This window comes from Topomyia yanbarensis, chromosome 2 (genome assembly GCF_030247195.1).
Source record: "Topomyia yanbarensis strain Yona2022 chromosome 2, ASM3024719v1, whole genome shotgun sequence".
Lineage (NCBI taxonomy): Eukaryota > Metazoa > Arthropoda > Insecta > Diptera > Culicidae > Topomyia > Topomyia yanbarensis.
Genome location: NC_080671.1, coordinates 418186086 through 418199859, shown reverse-complemented (window position 1 = coordinate 418199859; position 13774 = coordinate 418186086). Strand labels below are relative to the sequence as shown.

The following is a 13774-nucleotide window of genomic DNA, read 5'->3' as shown; positions in this document are numbered from 1 at the left end:
TAACCCATTGATTTAGTAATAGTTTCGTGCAAGGTCGAGCTACTTGTCATGGGATCCTTCTTCAACTCGAAGAGCATTGCACCTTTTTCGGTACGCCTGATTCTCATAACGTTTTCACTCAAATCTCTCACCTCCAAAGTCTCTCTGGCCTTCTTCAGGAGCTCTGCATACGTCGTCGCGTTATTAGTTTTGACAAGCTCGGTTTCTCCTTTTGGCGCATTCCGGCGAGGTTTTTCTTTCCTCTTTTGCTCCCCCCTTTCTCTTCTTCTTTCGCTTTTGTTGCTTCCTTTGCTTCTCCTTACGACCTATAACGGTACTCCAGCTTTCTCCCTGTTGGGAGACGTCCTTTTCTTCGGCAAAGATAGCAACCTGTGTGTGTGTCTGCTTCATGGGTTGGCCTGGACTTCCGTCTCCTGGCGAGCATCTGACTCATCCTTACACCTAATAGTGTAAGGATGAAAATGTCGTCTGTGTAACAAGTTACATAGATGACATAGTAGTGACGATGTCATCTGTGTTACCTGTTACTTCAAATCCCAGACCTTCCATTCAGGAGTACGACTGTAACCAGGAACCACAAAAGTGGTGACAGCACTCCTCCTTGGGGATAGCCTCTAGTGGTTTTCATAGTTATAGCCTAGTCTTCAAGTGACTATGTCACAGTCTGACAACACAACATTTCAGTAATCCATTCGACAGTGGAACGCAGTATCTCAATGTTGAAGCTATTTTATTACAATTCCATTCATAACACACATTAACTAGAACATCTGTCCTCTACTATACTTTCTTTTCCGTGCGGAAACAGTACGGCCACCGGACGGCCATGGTTTCGCAATATTCAGTAATCTCTCAGAAGGTTCTCGTTTACAGAGTACACCCACTCATTACAAAAAGGTGGAAATAATTCCATTCTGACACATCGGCGGACCCCCTGCGCATTGTAAATGTAGAAAACTATTGATTTTAAATGGACAACTTTTTCCTCCTCATCACAGAAAAGTTGAAAACATTTCCATTTTGAGGCATCAGCGGACCGGGGGGCTCTGTGCATTGTAAATATACAAAACTATAGATTTTCAATGGCCAACAACTTTCCCTTCAACGATACTATGTGACCTCTAATATTTTGCTTGCAGTCCTTTCCTATAGCAAGCGAAAAAAGGACTGCCGCACATTCCAATCTTGCAAATATAAGCCATGAATGTCGTTCACTACATTCATTTTGATTCGCTGCTATGAAATTTATTTGCAACAGTTCCAACGCAACGGATGATGCAAGTAAAACACACGGGCCATTCACATACATTCGCAACAGCTAGCGAACGAAACCCAACTACGGCAGCAAGCCGAATAACCGAATCTTCACGAACATGTAACAGGCACGATCAGCAGCACGAACGTTTTTGCTTTTCTCTCGTCCGTTTACATGCACAGCAGCCGAAGTCAAACTAGCAGCGGTGCTGTCGTATTGGTTTTTTCCCGAACTTTTGCATTAAAATGTCATTTGAAATGACTTCTTCCAGCCTTGGGCATGTGAATGCATCGAAGCGTGCACTGAAGCAAATGGGAGTGATATTTGACGACTGATTGAGCTTAAACAACCACGTTGATTACACATGCGAAATGTCGGGTCTTTATCTAGTGTTTTGTCATCGATACTGCGATATGGGGCTCCTGCTTGGGGTGCGGCGCTGAAAACCAAGTGAAACCGCGAAAAGTTGAACAGGACGCTTCGACTTCTGGTCGTACGAGTTGCGAATCGATTCGATGGTGACGTAGCTGCAGGAATGGGATAATACGGAGAAAGGAAAGTGGACCTACCGGCTTATCCAAACCTGTCGACGTGGGTCAATAGAAAGCACGGAGAGATGACCTTCCACCTGAAACAGCCTACCGAGCCACGGCTGCTTAAGGAGTATCTTCATCGATGTGGGTACGCAACGTCATCACTGTGCCTGGAATGTGAGAACGTCGAGGAGATACCGGAGCGTCTTTGAATGTCCGAGGTTTGAAGTCTTTGAATGTCCGAGGGGAGTCTTTGAATGTCCGAGGTTTGAAGTGACGTGCAGGGAGCTACTTAAAACGGGAAGACCGGACATCAACCCGAATAATGTAGCCTACAGAATGACAAGCGACGTAAAGACGTGGAACGCAGTAAACAGAGATATGATGTAGATCAGTGATTCTCAACCTGGGGTCCGCGTGCCCCTAGGGGGCCGCGAAGTCGTTGCTGGGAGTCCGCGAAGAAAAATATATTTTCCGAGCGCATATTGAAATTTCAAATCTTGTTTCCTAACAAATTGAAAATAACATATTGATAGCATACAAAATTGATGTTTGTCTGTGGGGGTCCGCAGCAACCCCGTGTGATATCGAAGGGGTCCGTGGTACGAAAAAGGTTGAGAACCGCGGATGTAGATCATGACCGTCTTACAGCGGAATGGACATCGAACAACGGTTTCGAGAGAGCAATCACCGTCAGGGAACTTTCCGCAGGTATAAGCTAGATACACTGCCGAGGACTAGTCGAGTAGACTGCAACAGAGCAGCGTGTATGAGTCGTCGAAATACCAGCGAACCGGACGTCACGGTCCAGGCGAATTCGCCAGACCGACCACGGCACCCCACCGTTTGTTCCGATAGAAAAATAGCGAAAACCAAAGAAGAATCGATATTGGGAGAACTTTTTTCGCCAGGGAACTCTCCGTTAGCGTAAGCTAGATTCACCGCTGGGGACTAGACTGAGTAGACAGCGACGAAACACCACTAGTCGCGGGTCATCGGCGCACCAGTGCACCGGATACCCTGCTTCAGCAGAATCGCCGAACTGACCTCGGCACCTAGCTGATTAGCTCGATCTCGGGAGAACTTCTCTCGCCGGGGAATTCTCTGTCGGAGTAGGTCAGGTCCATCGTCGGGGACTAGAACGAGTTGTTCGCGAACAAGTCGAGGACTGAATGGACCATCAAGGAAGTAGTGCTAAATGGCCCAAGAAGAGAACTAAATGGTTTAAAGGAGTTGCGGTGCTAAATGGCTCAAGAAGTTGTAGTACTGACACCAAATAAGAATCGGTATCGGGAGAACTTCTTTCGTCTGGGACCTCTCCGTCAGCTTACAGTCAGATTCACAGCCGGTAACGAGACCGCGTAGACCGCGACGATACACCACCAGTTGCGCCGGGGCTCCAGCAAACCGGATGCCCTACTCTACCGGAATCGCCGAACTGACCGCAGCACCTGGCTGGTTGGTTCGAACTTCTCTCGCCGGGGAATTTTTCATCGGAGAATGCTAGATCTATCGTCGGGGACTAGACCGAGTAGTTCGCGAATCAGTCGGAAGCTCAACGAGGAAGTGGTACTGAATGGCACAAGGGAACTGAAGTGCTCAGTAAATTAGACAGTCTGAAGTTTGCCGCTCAGATTGTCCTCGTAGGGGAAGAGCATTAATTCTATACCAACAGCTAGCTTTCCTACCTTGACTACCCAAACCCGTTCCCTGAATTGGCTTTAGAACATTTTTTTCCTGCTCAGAATGTTTTTGAACATTTTTTCATATCTCGACAAACATATGATTACGGCCTAAAAGCAAACTGTCAAAATCCACTTTGAATGGAAATTCCGGACAAACCGTTACACGCCAATCATAGATGTTGGTGGTAAATGAAAGAGAAAAGTTTTCTCTTCTTTAAACTGTTGTGAACTGTGTTCAACTAGTAACGGTTTGTCTGGAATTTCCATTCAAAGTGGATTTTGACAGTTGGCTTTTAGGCCGTAATCATATGTTTGTCGAGATATATACACAAAAAAAATTTCCTATCCCCCCGAAAAATTTTCGTACTACGCCACTGTCCGGGATAATCGCTGTGTCAAGACCCTATCAAACATTCCGTTCCAATGATTTGAACCGATCATGAAACCCGGAGGAACGCCTGCTGTGTCTCGCATTGACTTCTGCCCTTCGTTCGTGTCGTATAGCAGCACTCTGCTCTGGAAGCAGCTCTGCCGGATTTGCCATAGATGGTCGGGGACACTCATTCTGTTCAGCGATGCGTCGCTGCTTAATGCATTCCTCAAATCTATTGTGACCACAGGGCAGTATAGATCTCCTATTCGCTTCTGTTTAGATACCTTTTTGGCATTGTTGAGCGCTTTCCGAATCGCCTCCACTGTCGATGCTTTTTTTGCGGAATCCCAACTGCATTTTGAATAGTCCGCACTGACCCTCCATGCTTTTCCTTAGCCACTCAAAAATGATTATTTCCAAGATTTTGCAGAGACTGTATTCAACAAACATATGGGCCTATTCGAGGCCGGATTGCCCGACGGCTTCCCTTGGCTTTGGCAGCAACACCAGCTACTATACCTTCCACATTTCGGGAAAGTAGCCATCCTCTAGACATTTCTGCAGCACCTTCCTGAACATGTTCGGGTATACCAGAATTGCAGCTGGTGCTAAAACGTTTGGAATTCCATCCGGTCTTGGGTCTTCCTTTGATTTCAGTTGCTTCGATGCTTCTGTGAGCTCATCTTTAGTGACTTGCCCATCGTCCATGTTTGCTCCTTCTTCTTCGCCGTACGGTGTCGGTGGCCATATAGTTGGATCGTGCTTCGGGAAAAGACCCTCGACGATTATCTTCAGCTTACCCGTGTCCATTTTGGCTGGCGTCGGGGCCTTTATTCTCGCAATAACGACTCGATACGCGTCCCTCAAGGTTTGGCATCTACATCTTGGCACAGCTCCCATTGGCAATCTGATATGCTAAGCTTGATCTCCCGTTTTAAAGCGGCCCTAGCTTCCCGAAACGCTGTCTTGCGGTCTTCTCTGGATATACTTCTCGCATACTGTCCAGTCTAGTCGCCGTCAATGAAGGACTACAGAATGTGGCGTCGATAATACAAATACCCCCGTCTCTCCGAAATGTGCCAACGGAAACTTCATTGCACAATCGTATGTCTAACTTCGCTAGAGATTCCTGCGGGATACACCCTCTTGTGTTGGTTACTTTACAGCCCAGGCGTTGAAGTCACCACCAATGACTACCGGTGTTGGACCAATCAACTGCTCGTTTCGCTGCTCCTGCTTCAGGCTGATCTTCTCCACTGTCTGTCTTGGAGGTGCGTTATAGCTGCACACGAAAAATCCGTTGACTTTGCTAATCACGAAGCCTTCGTATGAGCGTTCTACCACTTCTTGACTGGGGAATCTAGCCACAACTTGTATCGCGGCTATTCCTGTTCTATCCGACACCTAGTTACCGTTACCAGCGGGACTTGATGTGGCTCAAAGTGACGTCGTACATCGTTGCTGTCGTAGACTGCCCCAACAGTTGTTATCTGGTGTCATGGTGATTCAGATTCATCTGAATTATCTTCATAACCGTTCGTCTGCCATGGCCCTCTTGTAGTCAGGGCATTTGAAGTCTCCTGTCTGATGGTCGTTTCCATCCGCTGGGATCCAAAGCAAGCCTTCGGCCTCTGCGTCCAGTCTTTCACAAGATGGCCCGTCTCCCCGCATTTCGAACACCTTCTGAATTAATCCGGGCCTTTGCAAACCTCTGCCAAATGACCGAATCCCAAAGACTTTATACTCCGCTGGTTTATTCACTCGAGGGGCGGCTCTCAATGGGCATCTCGACCACCCAACCGTAATTTTGCCTACCTCCAGCGCCATGCCAATAGCGGTTACCGGTAAACGAATCATCGCTGTCTGAGTTCCCCATACCCCTTCTTTATCCGTCATGTGCACCTCGCCCTGGTTGCACTGTTGTTTCAGTGCATCTCTTAGCTCGTTTACCGTCGTGTACTCATCCAGGTTCTTGCACACAATCACTGTCTCCTGGTGTAAGGCTTAAACTTCTGTCTTTTCACCCATCGATTTGGTAATAGTCTCCTGCAAGGTCAAGCTACTAGTCATGGGATCCTTCTTCAACTCGAAGAGCTCTCGCCTTTTTGGATACGACTGATCCTTACCACGTTCCCCCCAAATCCTTCAGCTCCGGGTCCTCTCTGACCTTCTTGAGCAGCGCTCCACACGTCGAAAGTTTTCCTTCCCTCTTCGCTCTTCCTTCCGCTTTTGCTGTTTCCCGTGTTTCTCCTACCGATCTACAACGGTATTCCAGCTTTCTCCCTGTTGGGTGACGTTCTTTCCATCGGCAATGACAGCGCTCTCGCGCGGCTGCTTCTTGGGCCGGCTGATCTTCCATCTCTTGGCGAGTGTCTTGTACTTTTTGGGTCCCGGAATCTGGCGTGTTTACCACTTTAATCAGCTTCTCCTTCTCTTATACGCGGGGGGAGCTTTGAAGCCTGTAGCCTTAGCCGACGCCAATCGCTCAGCTACATCTGCCCTCCGCGTTGCCGTGTCAGGCCGATGACAAGCTGAAGCGGAAAGCGAAGCGTTTGCGGACGCGTCCGATCACTTTACATAGTGTTTTGCCGCGTTCGCCCCGCTTTTACTATGACAGTATTACGCGTGCTACATGCACACACCAAAGAGATAGGTCAAACGCATTCGCTTCGCTTACCGCTACCGCTTCGCAAATCGCGTAAGCATGTCATCGGCCTCATACTCCTTCACGGCAAACACTAGCGCCTTTCGAATTATGAGAACCATCTCCTTTATGACCTTATAGACATTGTTTCTTGCGTTCACAAACTTGTGGAGGTTTTCCACCAAGCACTTCGCTGCCACTACTTTTGGCTTCTGTGGAGTGTAACTGCTGCTGCTTCTCCAACTCCTGCTCTTGCTGAATAGCTTCAGCTGCTGCTGGTGGTGATAATCTCACCAAACCACCTGCGAACGGATTCGCCTCGCCTACTCCGTATGTGTGAGAATCTTGTTTTTCCTCCATTTTATTAAGTCATAACTCCAGGCCGCTATCTCCACTCGTTGTACGTAGTCGCCTCTTGTGATCCCATGATTTGACACTAGCCTTCATGTGAAGTAGTGTTCATAGCCGGATCGGCGTAAAATCGGCAATGCTCCAACCGCACCTAGTACCACCAACTAAATGGTGACGAGTTTTGAACGTACCCAAATCCAAAGCATGGCATAGGACCTATGACATTGGAGGCAGCTCTCCTATTAGCCAGGTCGTCTGTCAATTTGTTTCCTTCTATTGCAATGCCCTGTTTTGCTATCCATTTTGGTCCACTACATTATTAAAGCATATGCAACCATTAATCTGATGGCTAAAGTGTGAAACTAGTACGACAGGTGGTTCCAGTTTGACTTTCATTTTCCTTGTAAATGGAATCGCGGTAATTTTTTGGGGATCACGGTCTGAAATCATAGACTCATCCTTACACTTAACAGTGATAACAATGCCGTCTCCGTAACTTGTTACTTCAAATCCCAAACCTTCTAGTTCATTCAGGAGTCCGCCTGCAACCAGGAACTACAAAGTGGTGACAGCACTCCTCCTCGAGGACATCCTCTAGTGGTTCTCATAGTTAAAGTCTCGTTTTCAAGCGACAGTGTCACAGTCCGACAACACAAAATTTCAGTAATCCATTCGACAGTGGATCGCTCTATCTTAATGTCGAAGCTATTTCATTACAATTCCATTCATAACACACATTAACTAGAACGTCTGTCCTTTATCACTCTACTGTTCAACTATAATCGCCCTCTACTATTCTTTCTTTTCCGTGCGGAAACAGTACGGCCACCGGACGGCCATGGTTTCGCAATATTCAGTAATCTCTCAGAAGGTTCTCGTTTACAGAGTACACCCAGCGGTGCGTCGACGAAGAAAAAACCAACGAAGCCCACGACCGCGGATGATGACGATGACGATGACGATGATTTCCTAGACTTCCTAGGCGATGACGATGATGATAGCGAAGACGATGAGGAGGATGACGATGATGATGATGAGGAAGATGAAGAGGAAGAACCTGAGGAAGAGACGAGTACCGATGGCGGTCGGATTTGGTCACCGGAGGTGTTCAACAAGATCTCCGATACTCTGGGTGCATTGAACACTGTGGGAAGATACATTGTCAACATCACCAAGGGTCAGGAACCAGCGCAAGCCAATGCGATTAATAAGGATTCGAAAGAAAACATTCCGAACGCGCTATTGACCTTAACGAAGACGGTTCTGGGTCCGAATGTTACCAAGACTTTCGAACCATTGATCAAACGGGTAGGAGGACCAGAAGTCGAACCAACGGTAAGTTCCACTACCACAATCAGTACGATAGCCACTACCGAGCAGACAGCCGTTACTGAAGCACTGTTGGTTGTTCAGAACAAGGAAGAAGTTGCGGCGGTGACGGCGACAAGCGAAATGCAAAAGAAGAAGAAAAAGAAAAAGAATAAGGTAAAACGAAAGGATCCAACCCACGTAGAGACGACAAAGAAACCGCCGGTCATCAGTAAGTATCGTGCCGATTTTATTTATAGTTCTAGATCAAATTTTTTAAACAGTGTTTTATCGTTTAGGTAAAATTGTTGAATCGAGTAAAGATTCGGAAAACCGTTGCACTACCCCGGATGGACGTCCTGGACGCTGTGAGGATCTCAGTACGTGCCCGGGACTCTTGTTGGATCTAACTCATCTCAGAGAATCACTTTGTTTCAAAAGTTTGTTTGTACCGGGCGTATGCTGTCCGTTGCCAGCAAGCACCGCTTTGACAACCTTGAAACCTACACCACGACCGATAATTCGTACAACTCCGCAGAGTTTAGTGCTTAGTCCCATCACAACAAAGCCAACTACAACGAAACGTCCGTTGGTTCCTGTATTCACGCTGCCAACAACCACGGAGCAAGGGTTGGCGGCAACTCTGAAACCAATTGCGGACAATTTCGTCGATCCGGAAGATTGTGGCCAGCAGGAGTATTCCTCGGGACGTATCGTCGGTGGCATGGAAGCCCCGATCGGCCAGTGGCCCTGGATGGCAGCGATTTTCCTGCACGGTCCCAAACGAACAGAGTTCTGGTGTGGAGGGTCGTTAATCGGAACCAAGTACATCCTAACGGCTGCACATTGTACCAGGGATTCGCGGCAACGGCCCTTCGCTGCCCGTCAGTTCACGGTCCGGCTCGGTGATATTGACCTCTCGACGGATGCAGAACCGTCGGCTCCAGTCACGTTTAGGGTGACAGAAGTGCGAGCTCATCCGAAATTTTCTCGGGTTGGATTCTATAACGATATCGCGATTCTGGTGCTGGATCGGCCGGTACGGAAATCGAAGTATGTGATTCCGGTGTGTACGCCGATGGCGAATCTGCCATCGAAAGACCGGATGGCGGGTGAGTGGGTTGAAGTGCTTTACTGAATGATTTCGTTTCTAATTTATCAATAACTCGTAGGTCGCCGGGCAACGGTTGTAGGCTGGGGTACGACCTACTACGGTGGCAAGGAGTCCACGAAGCAACAGCAAGCAACGTTGCCGGTGTGGCGTAACGAGGACTGTAACCATGCCTATTTCCAGCCCATTACGGACAACTTCCTGTGCGCGGGATTCTCCGAGGGCGGCGTGGATGCCTGCCAGGGTGATTCTGGTGGACCGTTGATGATGCTGGTGGAGTCCCGCTGGACACAGGTCGGAGTGGTTTCGTTCGGTAACAAGTGCGGCGAACCGGGTTATCCGGGTGTTTACACCCGGGTCAGTGAGTACATGCAGTGGATACGGGATAACACTCAGAAATAGTTTGCAGTGGGAGGGTATCGCAGGGATTGCGGGAGGGTTTGCTTCCCGCCAGATGTCGCCATAATGAGAGAACGTAGGATACAAATGTGATAGAAGTAATGAAAGAAGAAGACACGATTATTTAAACGAGTATTTTGTATATAATCTATTTTCTTCTCCCAGTTTGTTTTTAAACAATAATGCTTACCTAATTTATGTAACTTATACACAGTTTGCTTTAGTGTTAGGAAAGGAACAAAATCTTAGCTAGTGAAAATGTACAACTTCAATTGTCACTTTACTCCGTGTTTGATCTGAACTTCTTCCCCATGCTAGTATAATAACGTGTAATAAAGTTCTTCCTCTCTGTGTGTGTATGCGCTAGAGCTTTTAGTCGGTATATACCTAATAAAATGTACAGTGAACAACTCATCGATTTACGTTACCACTGATTGTTTTTCTTCATAAATGTATATAGTATAATAGTCTGGTTTAACTTCCTTTCCAGCTGGATTAGTGTTGCCTTCTGCCTAACGAATTAGTTCCTACTCGTGTTTTGCGTATTGTTTACATAAATCAACACTTGTTTTCTGTGTGATGTCTTACATTGTGGGGGTGTCAATCTTATAATCATTTACACAGCACCTATAAATAAAACTCGGTTATGATTTACACTAGATGAATGGGGACCATTCCGTCGATTTTTTCCTTTTTCCCGGGTAGAGCACAGACTTTTCAGCCAAGTTTGAAACCTAAAGTATACGAAGGTTTGTCTTTGTTTTGTTAAATAACGTGAAGCAAATAATGAACACCACATAGTAAGAAGAATAAGATGGCCTTTCGAAGGTAAATGTGAAGTGATTTCGTTCACAGCCTACTAGTTGCTTGCACTGATTGACTCTTCATTCTTTGAAAGTTTCTTTGATTCTTTGAATTCAATTCAACTGAAACGCGGAAGTGTACTACCTCTGCGAGGAAAAAGCAAACAATACTCAAATATGTAACAGTATCATAGATGAAGTCAGTACAGTGACAAATATTGCGTACTTCCCACCAACCTGGGCTCCGCACTTTCAAAGTGCGAGTCATCAAACTGCTACTGGAACTGCGAGCTGTCAAAACACATGTATTCCAAGTGATAGAGATGGTACTCTCATAGACAGAACAGTCGAACTAACCAGTCTATGAGAGGAACTTAATAGAAGAATAGTAGGTGCGCAGTGCGGTTAGAATCCAGTTTTTAGTGTCACAAGCAATACTTTAACAGATGAATGGGAACAGCTTGTTTGGTGGATACTTAGGTAGTCTTGTAGGCAAAAGTAACGTTAACGTAACTCATGAACTGTTGAATTTTACTTTTCGGTATTTAGCGTTAGTGACAAATCATAAAAAGACCTTGTTAATATTAGAAATACCCAAACCTTATTGTTTCGACCAGAGTGGCCGAATCCACCTAGCGAACGAGCTGTCAACTAGAACCTCGCCCAGTCGCACGTGGTTTTCATTCAATCTTAAAATAACTCCCGATTTTGAAAGTTGTGACTAAAGAAAAGTGATGATAAGTTAGGTTATGGGTTAAGTGATTGGGATTACCGGAAATAAATAAATGTATTCCGAATGGAATGTGAAGAAGAGAATGCCTGAGTGCCGTAGTTTGACAGGTTGAACTTTCTGCAACGGAAACTCCGGTTGTTGATCCTTCTGCAGGAGCACGATCTACAGAAGTGCATCGATCCAGAAACGAATTTAACGAGTTAAATGCGATAGAAGAGGATTCAGCTGCTGTCTAGAAAATGAAAGCGATCCGAAGGAAGCAGAGACACGACCACCGTCTTCACAAACTGTGGATTATTTCGATTTCGAAGTGCCCTTGAACCATTTCAGAGTTTGATGGAGACTTTGTTTGCGACGTGTGGAAACATGGTTAAACCATCATCAAGATTTGAATAGGAACAAATACATCAAACTTTATTTGATTCACTCAAGCGCAGCATTGGTTCCATCGGTACTAGGTTATTTCGTCCAAAACACCACACATTAGTGGTCACTGATGCTTCGGGAGTGGGACTAGGTGCCGTGCTGACCCAGTTCAAAGGACGTTTACCAAGAGTAATGCACCGTAGAGTTTGCAGCACATGGACAAAAAGTATCCAGCTATCGAAAAAGAGGCACTCGGAATCCAATGAGCGGTTGAAAAATTCCGCATATTCTTGCCAACTACTACTTTCGAGCTCGAGACCAATCACGTGTACTAGAAAGTGGGGTGACATTACGCATCTCGAAACGAGAGGTTTATTGTATGCAAGCTTGTGTGAAAAAGTCGATTCAAAATGGTTCCATAATGTCGCCCCTGTTTCCACTGTCTCCTCTCGATCTACTATTCGTAGCGAGCGTTGGCTTTTGAGATTGCAAGCTTTCAAGTTCCTCGTCGTCTACAGGAAGAGTTCTGCAAATCTGGCTAATTCGTTATCGACACAAGCCGCACACTGTAGTGACACAAGTTGGCAAGTAGAGTCGGAAGTTTTTATACGTCACGTAATGGTGGAAGCCCTAGCCACCTTGAGAGATGGAAAAAGTACTGATTTCGGTGAGGATTCAGAAATTTCTATAAGAGCCACTACTCCACTACTTCTGATATGTCAATGGCCCCCTTATCTTGATCAACGCAATGATGTGTAAATTGAGGATCAAAGGCCTTTTCTTAAACTACAGCATCATCAACGTACACTGTCCACACGATGGGAGACCCGACGACGAGAAGGAAGCGTTCTATGCGAAGCTGGAGGAGGTGTACAACGGCTGTTCGCAACGGGACGTGAAAATCGTCATCGATGATATGAACGCTCAGGTAGGACGGGAGGTAATGTTTAGACCGGTAATCGGGCCAAACAGCTTGCACACCGTATCGAATGACAACGGCCAACGATGCGTGAACTTCGCAGCCTCCCGTGGCATGGTAGTCCGAAGTACCTTCTTCCCCCGCAAAGATATCCACAAAGCCACCTGGAGATTACCTGACCAACGCACCGAAAACCAAATCGATCACGTTCTAATCGACGGGCGATTCTTCTCTGATATCACCAACGTTCGTACCTACCGCAGTGCGGATATAGATTCGGACCATTACCTAAGTGCAGTATGCCTGCGCTCAAAACTCTCGACGGTGTACAACACTCGTCGTAGTCGGACGCCAAGGCCCAATATCGCGCAACTTCGGGACGCCGGAGTTGCCCAAGACTACGCACAGCGGCTGGAAGCACCACTAATCCAGGAAACGACTGGTTCGATGACGAATGTAAGCAGTTAATAGAGTAGAAGAATGTAGAGAGGATGCTGCAGCACGGAACGAGACAGAATGTGGAGCGATACAAGCAAGCACGGAACAGGCAAACCTCGGTCCTCCGGAGACAGAAGCGCCAACAGGAGGAACGAGATCGCGAAGCGATGGAACAACTGTACCGCGTAAACGACACACGGAATCGCTACGAGAAGCTGAGCAATTCGCGCAATAAGGCTACGTTCCGCAAGCCGATATGTGCAGGGACTAAGACGGCAACCTGCTTATGAACGAGTGTGAGGTGATTGAGAGGTGGAAGCAGTACTATGACGAGCACCTCAACGGTGAAGCAGCAGAGGACGCAGGCGGTATGGCAACGGATCTTGCAGCACGCGCAAAAGATGATAGGCGGCCGGCCTCCGATCTCCAAGAAGTCAAGGAGGAGATCGGTCGGCTGAAAAACAACACAGCTGCGGGTGTAGATCAACTACCCAGCGAGCTATTAAAATACGGTGGTGAAACACTGGCTAGAGCGCTGCACTGGGTAATCGCCAAAATTTAGGAGGAGGAGATTCTTCCGGAGGAGTAGATGGAGGGTGTCGTTTGTCCAATCTACAAAAAGGGTGACAAGTTGGATTGCTGCAACTACCACGCGATCACACTACTTAACGTCGCCTGCAAGGTCCTCTCCCAAATTCTTTGCCGCCGATTGTGACAATCATTTGCAAGGGAGTTCGTGGGGCACTACCAAGCGGGATTCATGGGTTCCCGCACCACCACGGACCAAATATTCGCGATTCGGCGGGTTCTGTAGAAGTGCCGCGAATACAATATGTCCACACATCATTTGTTCATC

General features: G+C 46.9%; 1 protein-coding gene across 2 annotated transcripts in view; it reads left to right on the top strand.

Moving 5' to 3' along the window:
* The window catches only part of LOC131685201 (proclotting enzyme), an 88296-nt gene extending 78510 nt beyond the window's left edge, over nucleotides 1-9786 (top strand). The window contains exons 3-5 of one of the 2 annotated variants that reach the window (XM_058968753.1): nucleotides 7713-8381; nucleotides 8449-9261; nucleotides 9322-9786. In XM_058968753.1, the coding sequence (XP_058824736.1) occupies nucleotides 7713-8381; nucleotides 8449-9261; nucleotides 9322-9662 (1823 nt within the window). In that variant the 3' untranslated portion in view covers nucleotides 9663-9786. Of the gene's footprint in view, nucleotides 1-7709; nucleotides 8382-8448; nucleotides 9262-9321 lie in introns of both variants that reach the window. The other variant, XM_058968752.1, reaches the window with a different exon arrangement.
* Nucleotides 9787-13774: the final 3988 nt, after the last annotated feature.